The sequence below is a fragment of the Anolis sagrei genome, chromosome 6 (genome assembly GCF_037176765.1).
Source record: "Anolis sagrei isolate rAnoSag1 chromosome 6, rAnoSag1.mat, whole genome shotgun sequence".
Taxonomy (NCBI): Eukaryota; Metazoa; Chordata; class Lepidosauria; order Squamata; family Dactyloidae; genus Anolis; species Anolis sagrei.
This window is the reverse complement of record NC_090026.1, coordinates 35,197,183-35,209,982: the sequence shown is the minus strand read 5'-3', so window position 1 is coordinate 35,209,982 and position 12,800 is coordinate 35,197,183. Positions and strand designations below refer to the sequence as shown.

At 40.7% G+C, this 12,800-nt stretch overlaps 1 protein-coding gene across 5 annotated transcripts in view; it reads right to left on the bottom strand.

Moving 5' to 3' along the window:
- Window positions 1-12,800, bottom strand: part of ARHGAP23 (Rho GTPase activating protein 23) — a 285,796-nt gene that overhangs the window by 150,984 nt on the left and 122,012 nt on the right. For 3 of the 5 annotated variants that reach the window (XM_060780916.2, XM_060780921.2, XM_060780919.2), the window contains exon 1: window positions 2,294-3,213. The exons of the other annotated variants lie outside the window; for them this stretch is intronic. In XM_060780916.2, coding sequence (XP_060636899.2) covers window positions 2,294-2,614 — 321 coding nt within the window. In that variant the 5' untranslated portion in view covers window positions 2,615-3,213. Of the gene's footprint in view, window positions 1-2,293; window positions 3,214-12,800 lie in introns of those variants that run through there. 5 annotated transcript variants of the gene reach the window in all.

Here is a 12,800-nt window from a genome sequence, read left to right as displayed (position 1 = left end):
GTATATCTGATCTCCTCTCAACCTGGACACCATGGTAGGTATGCTCACCTAATACAGCTGAGTAAATCCTGTACATGTGGCTCGCCCATTGTTATCGTGACCGTGTTTATTGAAATGTGTTTTTTTCCCTATGTAATTTTGATGATGTTGCTTGTTGTTTGTGTTTTGGTTTTATTTTGCTGTAATATGTTGTCTGGGCTTGGCCCCATGTAAGCCACTCCGAGTCCCCACTGGGGAGATGGTGGCGGGGTATAAATAAAGATGATGATGATTATTATTATTATTATTATTATTATTATTGGTGTTAAACAATACTGAAAACCCAGAGTTCTGACACGTCTAACTAGTCCTGGGAGTCACCAACTTTCTGAGTCAATGAGGACACAGTACTCGCCTTGTTCTTTTTATAGGTATTGAGACCACTATGTTTCACCCTCACAACTATCTCAGTTGAGATCCCCAATTGGAAGTCGCTTTCTCTTCCTTCTCTTCTATCACCTATCCAGAAAGGAAAGTAAGTATCAGGAGAGTATGGAATTGGCTAGGGAATTCGACTTCCTGGCAAAGTTAGTTATCATCTGAGAAATTTATAGTTTTCATGTTAGTTAAGATATGCTTGACACTTTCTATAACAATTTATCTGCTATGATTACTGATATTTCCATAGATATATTTACCCTGAATTTATACAAAATCATTCTTTTTTTTAGAAGTAAATGACAGTGAGTTCTATAAGCCAATTGTGTGTTTGTGTATTGGAGACAAGTGTCCTGAATCTTTGGCCAACATCCCTTTCATGGATGCAATAGTTGTGATTGTTTGCACTTGCAGTGATTAGATCTAGGAAGGTCTACCAACTCTATGATTATATGATTTATTCAAGGTAGCAAAATCCAGTTTTCCTCCATCACTGAAGAGGTTTCCTGGATATAGACATTTCATGCTGTTTTCTTTGAAATGCAAAGTACTCTTATGCTTGCAATGCAAGTTCAAGTCCCCACTTAGCTGTGAAGAACAACAAGTGACCTTGGCTCTCCCTCTGCCAAACCAACTCACAGGAACACTGTGAGGGCAAAATATGATAAACCTCCATATAAGCTGCTCTTGACCTCTTAAGAAGGACAAGATAGACATGCTACACGTTAAAAATTAATATGTACATCTATATATTATATATTTGTACACACACATAACTGACAAGCATATATTAATATAAAATATTCAGCGCAGGTTGATTTGAAACCACATTCCTCAGGTTTAGGTCCAACTTTCTAAGGCTTCAACGTTAGGCCTTTATGGCAACTTGAGGATCTTGTACTTGACGAGTATGCAATCTCTACCTAGTGAAGAAATATCTTTATCTAATGAGGAAACAAACAAGGAGGGCAAGCTGTCATTAGTGTGCAGCTATGTGAAGTATTCCCATGTTGCATAGCCCGGAAACTATGTCTGTAAGCGAGCCTGTGATTAATTCTTTATATACAATGGTATCTAGATTCCAACATGTAGCAGTCCACTCTTGTTTGAATGGCTGTTCATATACAGGCTATTTACGTCATATCGGCCAAAGTTCCTATAACCTCAGGGGATCATCCTTTTGAATGATCCCCTGAGAAATTCAGGATGATTGTAAGAAGACTGAAATGGAATATTCCTAACTACTAAGAGAACATATTAGATCACAACCGTTTCTGGAAGCTCCATACTTTGGCCAAAGTTCCTATAACCTTGCTCTCCTTTTGAATGATCCCCTGAGAAATTCAGGATAATTGCAAAGAGACTGAAAGTGAATATTCCTAACTACTAAGAGAACATATTAGATCACAACCGTTTCTGGAAGCTGCATACTTTGGCCTAAAGGCTAACTCTTCCACTCCAAATTTCAGAAGTAGAGGTGCTGCCTGTGATTCCTTATTAGTCAGGGGGAAAATCCTCATATATGCTCAAACTCTTTTGAATTACTTTTCATCGCACTCTGGGAGGTAAGGAATACATACTGAATGGAATTATCAGTGACTTCTACAGTGTGAACAATAACATTTGTTGTCAGTAACTGTCTATTTCTGCAGGGTAAAGCATCTAGTATTTATCACAATGACTTCAGCATAATTCATAACTTATTCATCACAAGTATTACTAGCTTATGGGGGGTATAGAAGGAACAATTTGTCCAAATAATTTCCCTATAGTATCTTGATAAGTAACACATGCACACATATATGCATATATACACAAATATACACACAAGTCTATAAACACATGTAACACATAGAGAACGATATGCTCCTCTCACCGTAAAATTTCTGTCCATCCTGTGTCGTGCTCGGCACTTCTGCCGGGCCATCACAGCCCCAGCACGGCGCCACCGTCTTTCCCACCACTCCACATTGTCATTTCTCAAACTCGTCAACCAGATGCAACGAGGTTCAGGCAAGCTGCAGTCCACCCCAACTGCTCGCTCAAAGCACCAGCCTTTCCCTGTCCGTGCCACACTCCACACAGCTTTGCCCACCACTGAGATACCATGGTGCGGCGGGGCTGGAGGGCGTGGGGATCCCCGTGGCCCGCCACCACGGGGAGCCCGGTCCCCCCGGCTTGTACCTTCTTCCACCATTCCACTCTCCAGAGAGAAAATTCCTGGGTCAGAGACAGCAAAGATGAAAGATCGGAGCAAACTTTGGTTGCTGCAAGAGAAAGGCTTTCAAGCTGAATCTCAGTTCCTGGTGCCAGGTTGGTTCAGTTCCATCCAGGCTCTTTGAACAGAAAAACACAGTTTCTTCCTTAACTGCACTTTAAACTTCAGCAGGAAGTCTACTTGCTTGTATTTTGTTCTTCCCACTATTGAAAAAGTTGCTCTCGTTCAAGTCTCTCGGTCTCACATATCATTGGGCAAAAGGTTGATTTCCAAGTCCAGGCACGTCAGGTAGCTTTATACAAACACACTTAAGAAAAACACAACCACTGGCCTTATAAGACCACGTCCCTCTTCCTACAGCAAGTGGAAACAAAAAAGGGGAAGCCCCAAGACAGCAGAGAGAAAACTAATTACTTGGGGAGAAGTGGAGGAGCAGGAGGAAGAGGACACAGGAGTGGCGGCAGCAAATTCTGCCCTATGGGAACGAGATGGTTGCAAATCAGAGAGACTGGGTTGCGACTTGACAGCTAGGCAGACAGAAAGAGAATAGAGCCTCGCTCGCTCGCTCTGCACAGACAGCCCTGCAGCTGCTGTGAGCTATCAGGCCATCGCTGCCCCACCCCACCCCTCCGTGACCCAGCCCACTCCAGCTGACACCCATCTCAGTATTCATGCTGGGTCTGGTAGGGGGAAAGAGGGGGAAGATGTGGCTACATTTTGCTGGTGCCATAGTCTTTTAAATCCAATGCATTCATTCTAAATAGCAGCATAAACACACCGTTTCCCTTGCTTCCTTCATGAGCTCATTAGACAGAGCTGGAAGGCTTACCAACTTGCCAGAGACAAAAAAAAAAAAAAAAGCTACAACATGGTACCACACAACTCTTGCTGACAGAATACAACAAAAGTGTGTTTCAAACTTAAAGGCTACATCAATACAAATATTTGATTTATTTATAGAGTACCATCAGCATGCATAACTGCAATGTCCTTAAATTCACACCAAATTTTGGCCCCGGGTATGATAAAATAACTATTCACTAATATCCCGCTCACCAAAAGCTCAAGGTAAACTGCTGCCATCATGAATTACTTATTACTTAATAGTTATGATGAGTTCCAAAGGGTATACATGGCTCTATTCATACCCACTTTATCCTTTCAAACATCTGTATAAAACAGTGGTTCTCAACCTGGGGGCCACGGCCCTGCCATGGGCCGCGAGAATGAAAATCTGGTCCGCGAACCTCCTTACTCTTTTATTTATTTTATTTCTGCTCCTTTCCACAGACCAAACCAGCCTCGCCCCTTTTGTTACTAATGTTGGAGAGTGGTCCCTGGTCAAGTTGGGCCCTGTCAAATGGGTCCCTGTTCAAGTGAGCCCTTGTCAAAGTGGTCCCTGGTCAAAGTGGTTCCTGTTCAAGTTGGCCCTGGTCAAAGCGGTCCCTGTACAAGTGGACCCTTGTCAAAGTGGTCCCTGTTCAGGTGGGCCCTTGTCAAAGTGGTCCCTGTTCAAGTTGGCCCTGGTCAAAGGGGTCCCTGTTCAAGTGGTCCCTGTTCAAGAGGGGCCCTGGTCAAAGTGGACCTGTTCAAGTGGGCCCTGGTCAAAGTTGCCCCTGGTCAAGTGGCCCCTGGTCAAAGTGAGCCCTGGTCAACTGGGTCCTGGTCAAAGTGGCCCCTGGTCAAGCGGGCCTTGGTCAAAGTGGGCCCTGGTCAAGTGGGCCCTGGTCAAAGAAAGGTTGGGAACCATTGGTATAAAAGAATGATTGACCCAAGACCACCTATGAGTTAGGTGCTGCGGTAGCGCAATGAGTTAAGCCCTTGTGCTGGCTGAACTGCTGATCTGAAGGCTGGCGATTCAAATCCACGAGATGGGATGAGCTCCCATCTGTCAGCCCCAGCTTCCCATGCAGGAACATGAGAGAAGCCTCCCTCCCACAGGATGGTAACACTTCTAGGCGTTCCCTGGGTAACATCTCTGCAGACGGCCAATCCCCTCACACCAAAAGAGACTTGCAGTTATCTGAGGTTGCTTCTGACATGATAAAAAAATCTATGAATTTTAACAGCTATGTGCAGCTCGAATCTGGATTTCCCAAGTCTCAGCTGACACTAGTTACTACCTCATACATGTTCTGCCATCTACAGAACTACTGTATAGCAATAGCACACTACTGAACAAAAGCCTGAAAATCAGAATAAAGGTGAAAACAATGTATTCTATACTAAGATACATTCAGACCAAATCACTTTGAGTATCACATTATTGAATAAAACAAACAGAATACCTATCCTTTACATAAAGAAAATAAATAGTGCTTCTTCTAATAAACTGACCACAAAAAAACCTTTCCACTAGCTATCTTGAAATAACTCTTCTGATCCTCATCACCTTGGTTTCTCATGTCCTTCACAACTAATTTCCTCATAGTGCTTCTATAGTTAACTTTTTAAAGTAATGGAAAACTACTTTTTAAAGCAATTCTGTCCTAAAAAAAATCAGTAATTACCATAACAGGCACAGCTTCTTACCACTATTCAATAATAAGTAAAACACTCCCTTTTATGGTTACTTAAAATATGTGTCCAGGTGATTAAGATGCTTTGTCATAATGTGATTTAGTTATGCAGTAACTATCCCAAAATATGAACTAATTACTAGTAAACCATTATCTTTACTACTTCTGCTCCTCTAAGCATGATTCTTCACTCTTGCTCCTAACAGTCCTTCTCAAGAAATACTCATGTGCGTCACTCCTACAAATACAAAAATTGTGTTTTGGCAGAAATGCATAAATATACACTAGTCCCCCATATAAGAGCATCCACACTATTTTGCAGAAATTAGAAATTCAAGCCTGGTCGAGCAATGTTGCCCCTATGTTCAGGGCAAAATTCTTTAAGCTCAGTACCAAACAAGATATTTGGTCAAAATTGTACCACCTCTCACTCTGTACAGAGAAAGAGATTGGACCTCACTTGTCTACATTGCCAATGGGATATGGTTCTTCACCACATCTCAGAGGTGTCAAGATTAGTTTATGGGGAATAGAATAGGTTATATGAAACACACAGGACACAGAATTCAGGAGGACTAGTTGTGGGACTTCCACTGTGCCCCATTGGTATCTTCAGATATCTTTACTATGAAACAGCCTCATTCTGTTTCATAGTACAGTGGAACTTCTAATTAAAAGTGTCTCAGCATAAGAGCACTTTGAGTTAAGAGTCTTTGCTCAGCCTAGTTTTTGCTTTGATGTAAGAGCAGTGTTTTGCGTTAAGAGCTAGCACCAAAGGGAGCACTAGCGCCAGAGGTGCATATTTAAAAACATGTAACAAAAATGGGGAAGGATTCGGGGGGGGGGGGGGAATGGATTAATAGTATTTCAATGAGAAAATCCACTTTGAGGTAAGAGAATTTTGAGTTAAGAGCTCTGTCACAGAATGAATTAAACTCTTAAGTCACTGTATATGGAAACATAAAGACAATGGCATTTGGATTCATATTTTTAAGATTATATATAACACTAACGATGCATTACCTCTGAAGCAGATCTGGTAAATAACTACAATTTATTTACAAATAATCCTCTTTCACAATAATCATGTGTATGACAGAAAAAGAAGTAACTGTATTTCTTTTGTTCAGTCATTTTCCAGTTATAGTGATGTTTGACCTCATTATTCACTATATTTACTTGTGTATAAGCCTAGAAATTTGAACTAAAAATTGACCCAAAAACCTGGGTTGATTTATTTTCAAGTCAAAGTACTACACGTTAATTCTTACTGTTATTTACTTGTTCAGTCACTTCCAACTCTTTGTCACATCATGGACCAGCCCACCCCAGAGCTCCCTGTCGGCCGTGGCCAACCCCAGCTCCTTCAAGGTCAAGCCAGTCACTTCAAGTATAACATCCATCCATCTTGCCCTTGGTCGGCCCCTCTTCCTTTTTCCTTACATCTTCCTCAGCATCATTCTCTTCTCCAAGCTTTCCCGTCTTCTCATTATGTGGCCAAAGTACTTCATCTTTGCCTCTAATATCCTTCCCTCCAATGAGGAGCTGGGCATTACTTCCTGGAGTATGGACTGGTTGGATCTTCTCGTGGTCCAAGGCACTCTCAGAATTTTGCTCCAACACCACAGTTCAAAAGCCTCTCTCTTTCTTCACTCAACCTTCCTTCCTTAATTCTTACTAATTAATTAAAAAGGAACCATCCCATTTTTGGAGTAGAGTGATGAAAGGCAAGAGCTTAATCCATCTTGGGATAACTTTCAAAAACACCAACCAACTCCCTCTATCTCTCCACCATGGCATGACTTTTGGCCTTTTTGAATACCTAAATGAGAAAATAGCAGTGGTGCTTTCTCTTCTATGCGCAATGACCTTGACTTCTCCACAGGTCATTATCAATATCTATAATTTTGTCTCACAGCATGCCTTTAACCTATACCTGTAATCAATTTATACACAAGTATACATGGTAAGTGTGTTTTATGGGCAGCTAAGCAACAAGTCAATGTGTGTTTTTTTTCAAAGTGTCTAAAAAGTTTTGAAGCAATTCAAAAAGCAGTTACTGTAACTGTAGCTGCAACTAATAAATGGCATGGGGCAGTTTAGACTGTAAGTAATTACTTTTTAAAGCAAGTTTCCAAGTGCTGATCCTTGAGAGAGAAGCATTTTTTCGCAGCTGTATACATCATGAATTCTACATCAAGTGAGGTCTTTGGTGGGGAGAGTACCCTGGCAGAGCCATAGCTCGGATCCACAAGGACGCCTCCCAAAAGCCACTTCTTTTAATCTGATCTACCAAAAAAGTAATCAACTCAGAGTCAACTTCCTGCAAAGATACAGAAGTGGAAAACAGAGATAAGAATGGATCATACACAGCCATGTGTAGTCTAGAAGGGTGATTATCAGCGGAGACACAGGAGGATGTCTAGGATAGGCGAATGCATCTTCCCCCGCCGTATGAACATATTCAATATTATTATTAATGAGAAACGAGACACACACACATAAAATGTCTCCACTGCAGTGGCACAATCTATTCAGAGTGAGAAAGCAATACATGGATTGTGCAAACAGGACTTATTCTTATATGCAAAAAAGGTATCCAATCCATACATTAATTGACTATGCATCACCAGCAAAGGGAAGGGTTTGGAGTCTTGCTTTCTCAGGCTGGCAATAACACTGACACAAGCATTTTCCCCGCAAAGTGTCAACCCCTCCTAATATAAAGGCTCTCCATATCTCAAGCCTCATTAGTTTCAGGAGAACCATCCCAAGGCCTTTCTATTTTAGCCGCTGTTAAGACAGGAAAAAGCCAAGGGTTTAACTCCTGGAGCCATTTCCTTCGCAGGATATTTTAAACTAGCAATGCTGTACTTTCCAACCAACTATTGAATCAAACCACTTCACAGTGTTAGGCATTTGAATTTGTGTGATCTATCCTAGCACCAAAAAAGATATGTAGATGGGAAAAAACAGAATAAAGTAATTTATCTGTAACTATCCATCCCCTGCCACGTGTTTCTGTGGCCCAGTCTGTGTATATGTGCTTTGTGTGTGTATATGTGTATATATTTGTGTATATGTTGTGTATGTATATATGTGTGTTTGTGCGCATATATTTGCACATGTGTTGTAATGTTGGGGTTTTTTTGCTTTTTAAGTCTCTTCTGCTGTATTTTTAGTGTTTTTATGAGTTGACCTGATAGGTGTATTGTGTCCAAATTTGGTGTCAATTCGTTCAGTGGTTTTTGAGTTATGCTAATCCCACAAACGAACATTACATTTTTATTTATATAGACTAGCCATCCCCTGCCACGCGTTGCTGTGGCCCAGTCTGGTGATCTGGAAAATAAAGTAATGAGAAAATGTTGGTTTCTAATATATGTAATTTCTTTAAGCTTTTTGAGTGAACAGTATTTCTTGCTGTTTCTTTGTCAGAGCTGTTGTAGAGATTGTCTGGTTTGCCTACTTTGGAACAGGCAACATATAATTGTCCTTCTGTAGGGGTCCCTTTCAAATCTATACTATTATATCTGTGTGTGTGTGTGTGTGTGCGTGTGTGTGTGTCTGTGTGTGTGTGTGTAAATCATATATATCTATCTATATCTATGGCTGGATGGCTTTTGTCAGGAGGGCTTTGATTATGTTTTTTTGGCCTGGTGAAAGGAAGTTGGACTGGGTGGGCTTAAGTATTTTCTGTGGTCATGGGGGTTCTATGTGGGAAGTTTGCCCCAATTCTGTCGTTGGTAGAATTCAGAATGCTCTTTGATTGCAGATGAACTATAAATCCCAGAAACTACAACTCCCAAATGACAAAATCAATTTTTTAAGTGATGGCCACTCCTTGGGTTGGTAGGTGTCTTGTAGCCAAATTTGGTGTCAATTCGTCCAGTGGTTTTTCAGTTAATCCCACAAATGAACATTACATTTTTATTTATACATAGAGTAGCCATCCCCTGCCATGCGTTGCTGTGGCCCACATGGGGGTTCTGTGTGGAAGGTTTGGTCCAATTCTATCGTTGGTGTGGTTCGGAATGCTCTTTGATTGTTGGTGAACTATAAATCCCAGCAACTACAACTCCCAAGTGTCAAGATTCTATTTTTCCCAAACTCCGCCAGTGTTTACATTTGGGCATATTGAGCATTGGTGTAGAGTTTGGTCCAGATCCATCATTGTTTGAGTCCACAGTGATCTCTGGATGTAGGTGAACTACAACTCCAAAACCAAAGGACACTGCCCACCAAACCCTTCCAGTATTTTCTGTTGGTCATGGGAAAACTGTGTTCAGAATGTTCTTTGATTTTAGATGAACTATAAATCCCAGTAACTACAACTCCCAAATGACAAAATCAATTTTTTTGAGTGAAGGACATACATTGGGTTGTTAGGTGTATTGTGTCCAAATTTGGTGTCAATTCATCCAGTGGTTTTTGAGTTCTGCTAATCCCACAAACGAACAGTACATTTTTATTTATATAGATAGATTTGGTTGCCATAAACTGACAGGTGACTTAACAGCTCGCCACACAATTAATAAATATTTAGAAGCCTAGAATACCTAAAATAAAATTAAAGAAACAATAGCAATGATTATCTCCTACTCGCAAGAACAGCCATAATTTGAATAAGGAATTCAAGTTGGCTGGATAAGGAAAGCAAGATGGGGGGACAAAAGAAGAGAGTATTTTGATCTTCTCATTCAGCATTTTAAGAGGATCAGCAGAAAAGGGGATTTCCTGTGTCCCTTTGTGCCCCTCCCAAGACGCATATGGCAATACCAAAGCTAGACAGGTGCAAAATGGCTGGGAGAAGTGGGGGAGTCATGGACAGATAGGGAACGTAAAGGGCATGGCAGTCTCTCCCAATTTTTGTCTTGTCCTATAATCTTATAATCCTAGTGTATCAATATAGCAAGAAAAAGTAAGTGGCTACTTGGAATACCATTATCACTAGAGGACACAGGAATAAGATATTTGATCACCACGTTCACTTCTGTCTTATAGTAACAGCAGCACCCTTGGGTATGCAAATCTGAAACTAACAAAGAAATCCTAGTGCTGCAGGCGGGTCTAATTCTACGCAGGCAATATTGCTTAATGAGCTGGAACTAGCCGGCTGGGTGTTTGGGGCAAGGAGGGGGCAGGAAAAGACGGCGGTAAATGGATGGTCCATATCTGACATCAACACAGTGTGTGTGGTTTCCTTCCATTCAAGTGAGGGGAGGCTTAAGGAAAGCCTAGAAAGGAAAGGGATAAGATAATCTCTTATTCACAGCTAAGGCTTTGGACTCACCAAAATTAAGCCCAGAGTCTGTTTCTTCTGCAAGGACTCAGTTGCAATGAACTAGAACTAAAGGAAATGTTCAGTGTCCAAAAAACATACACAATGATGTAAACACTGAGAGCCAAAAGAGATGTAAGATTTTTTAGTCCAACGAGTTTGATTTGGTAGCATCCTTACTGGATAAGATTTAAGCTCTATTTTAAAGGGTTTTTTTATAAACAGGTTAGAATCAAAATTCAGCTGTGCACAATCCTGAATCGCTGATACTCCTTGATAGTGTTGGGGAATGTAGGAAATCAGTTGTTGAGTGTGTTGACTGAAAATGCAAAGCACAAAGCTGATTGGTTGGGCCACGCCTGAGGAGCTAGCTGAGCCTGGGAGTTTTGGCAACAGTTACATATTTAGGTTTGAGCTGTGCAGGAGCTCAGGGAGAAAGACAGTTCTTGCTTCGTGAGCTGCTGGAAGGAGATTTTCCACATGGACACCGAAAGACCATTTTGAATCTCTCTAAAACAGGGGTCCTCAAACTTTTTAAACAGAGGGCCAGGTCATAGTCCCTCAAACTGTTGGAGGGTTGGATTATAATTTGAAAAAAACATGAATGAATTCCTCTGCACACTGCACATATCTTAGTTGTAGTGTAAAGAACACTTAAAAACAATACAATAATTAAAATGAATAATAATTTTAACAAATATAAGCTTATTAGTATCTCAATGGGAAGTGTGGGCCTGCTTTTGGCTGATGAGATAGCATTGTTGTTGTTGTTGTTGTTGTGTGTTTTCAAGTTGTTTCAGAATTAGGTTCACTCTGAGCGAGGGCCGGGTAAATGACCTTGGAGGGCCGTATTCGGCCCCGGGCCTTAGTTTGAGGACCCCTGCTCTAAAAGGACAATGTGTGAGTCAATGCAACTGTTCACATGATTGTATTTATTTACTTATTTATGACATTTCTACCCTGCCCTTCTCACCCCAGAGGGGACTCAAGGTGGCTTTACACACAGGCAATGATTTGATGCCTTAAAACACAATGTACACTTAAATAAATATTAAAACAGAATTTAAAATACATTAACACAATTAAAATATACGTTGCTCTACTTTACAAAAAGTAAATTACTTGTTATTTACTGATCATTTTCATAGCATATTTTATTTCTCTGGCAAGACATTGTGTGGACTGATAAAATGTCAACTACGCATGATTTTACATTATGCCACAGATAGTACTAAGAAAGTACCACCATCCTGATTTCCAGAGCTGCTTAAAAGTTTGTTTTTTTTTTTTTTACAAATAGCAACAACACTAAAGTACAAAATGGGCCCACCATTCAAAAAATTGCCACAGATATGAGATACCATGGGTGATCGCACCCCATGTTATTAAATGGCGGCAATGTGAACGCTCCTGCTTCAGCATGCTGCTGTTCATACAACTTCCATTAACTAATATGGCACATTACAATTCGTGATCACTTGAAATCGCAGATCCAGATCCCACTGTATAAATTTTAATATAAAATAAGAGGCAAACAAGACAATCTGACAAAACATTGGGAGAAAAACAACTGACAGGTGAACTTGCATTTGATTCAATAGCATCACTGATACACTGCAAAGTTACAAAGATCATCTGAAGTGTCCACCATAAGCAATTATTTTCTGTTACATCTGTCTTCATCTTAAGTAACCAGAGTCACATTTTCAGTGACCACTCAAGGCCCCTCAAATCAACTCCAAGGCAGAAAAACTACACATGGAGCTGATCTAGGTTAACACAGGGCAAGGTTGTGTAAAAGCGTCCTTGCTCTATGTTAACGTAATCAGAGTTGGGGAAAACAGGAGGAAACAGGGGAAAACATCTCACCCCATTATCTCCCATCTTTCCCCATCTTGAGGGATGGTGATCCACCCCACCTCCTTACCCATCTTTCCCCTGCTTTCTCACAACAACAACAACAACAACAACAACAACAAAACAACAATTTATTTATTATTTACCATATTTATATACCACCCCTCTCAGCCCAGAGGTGACTTGGAGCGGTTCACAAATTGGCAACAATTTGATGCCTCAACAATTATAACAAGTAAAAACAATCAAGAAATTCTGTTAAAAACAATGTCATATGATATAAAAATATAAAAACTGTACAAAACCTTAAAACATTATTGTGAGCATCTCCATGTCAAATCATTATTCTATTGCATTATCAAGTAGTTCCAAAATTCCGTTTAGCTATGCCGTGTTTGGGGAGGCCTGCTCAAAAAGCTAGGTTTTCACCTTTTTTCGAAAAGTCAGGAGGAAGGGAGCCAAGCTTATATCTCTAGGCAGGGCGTTCCACAGTCGAGGGGCCACCACT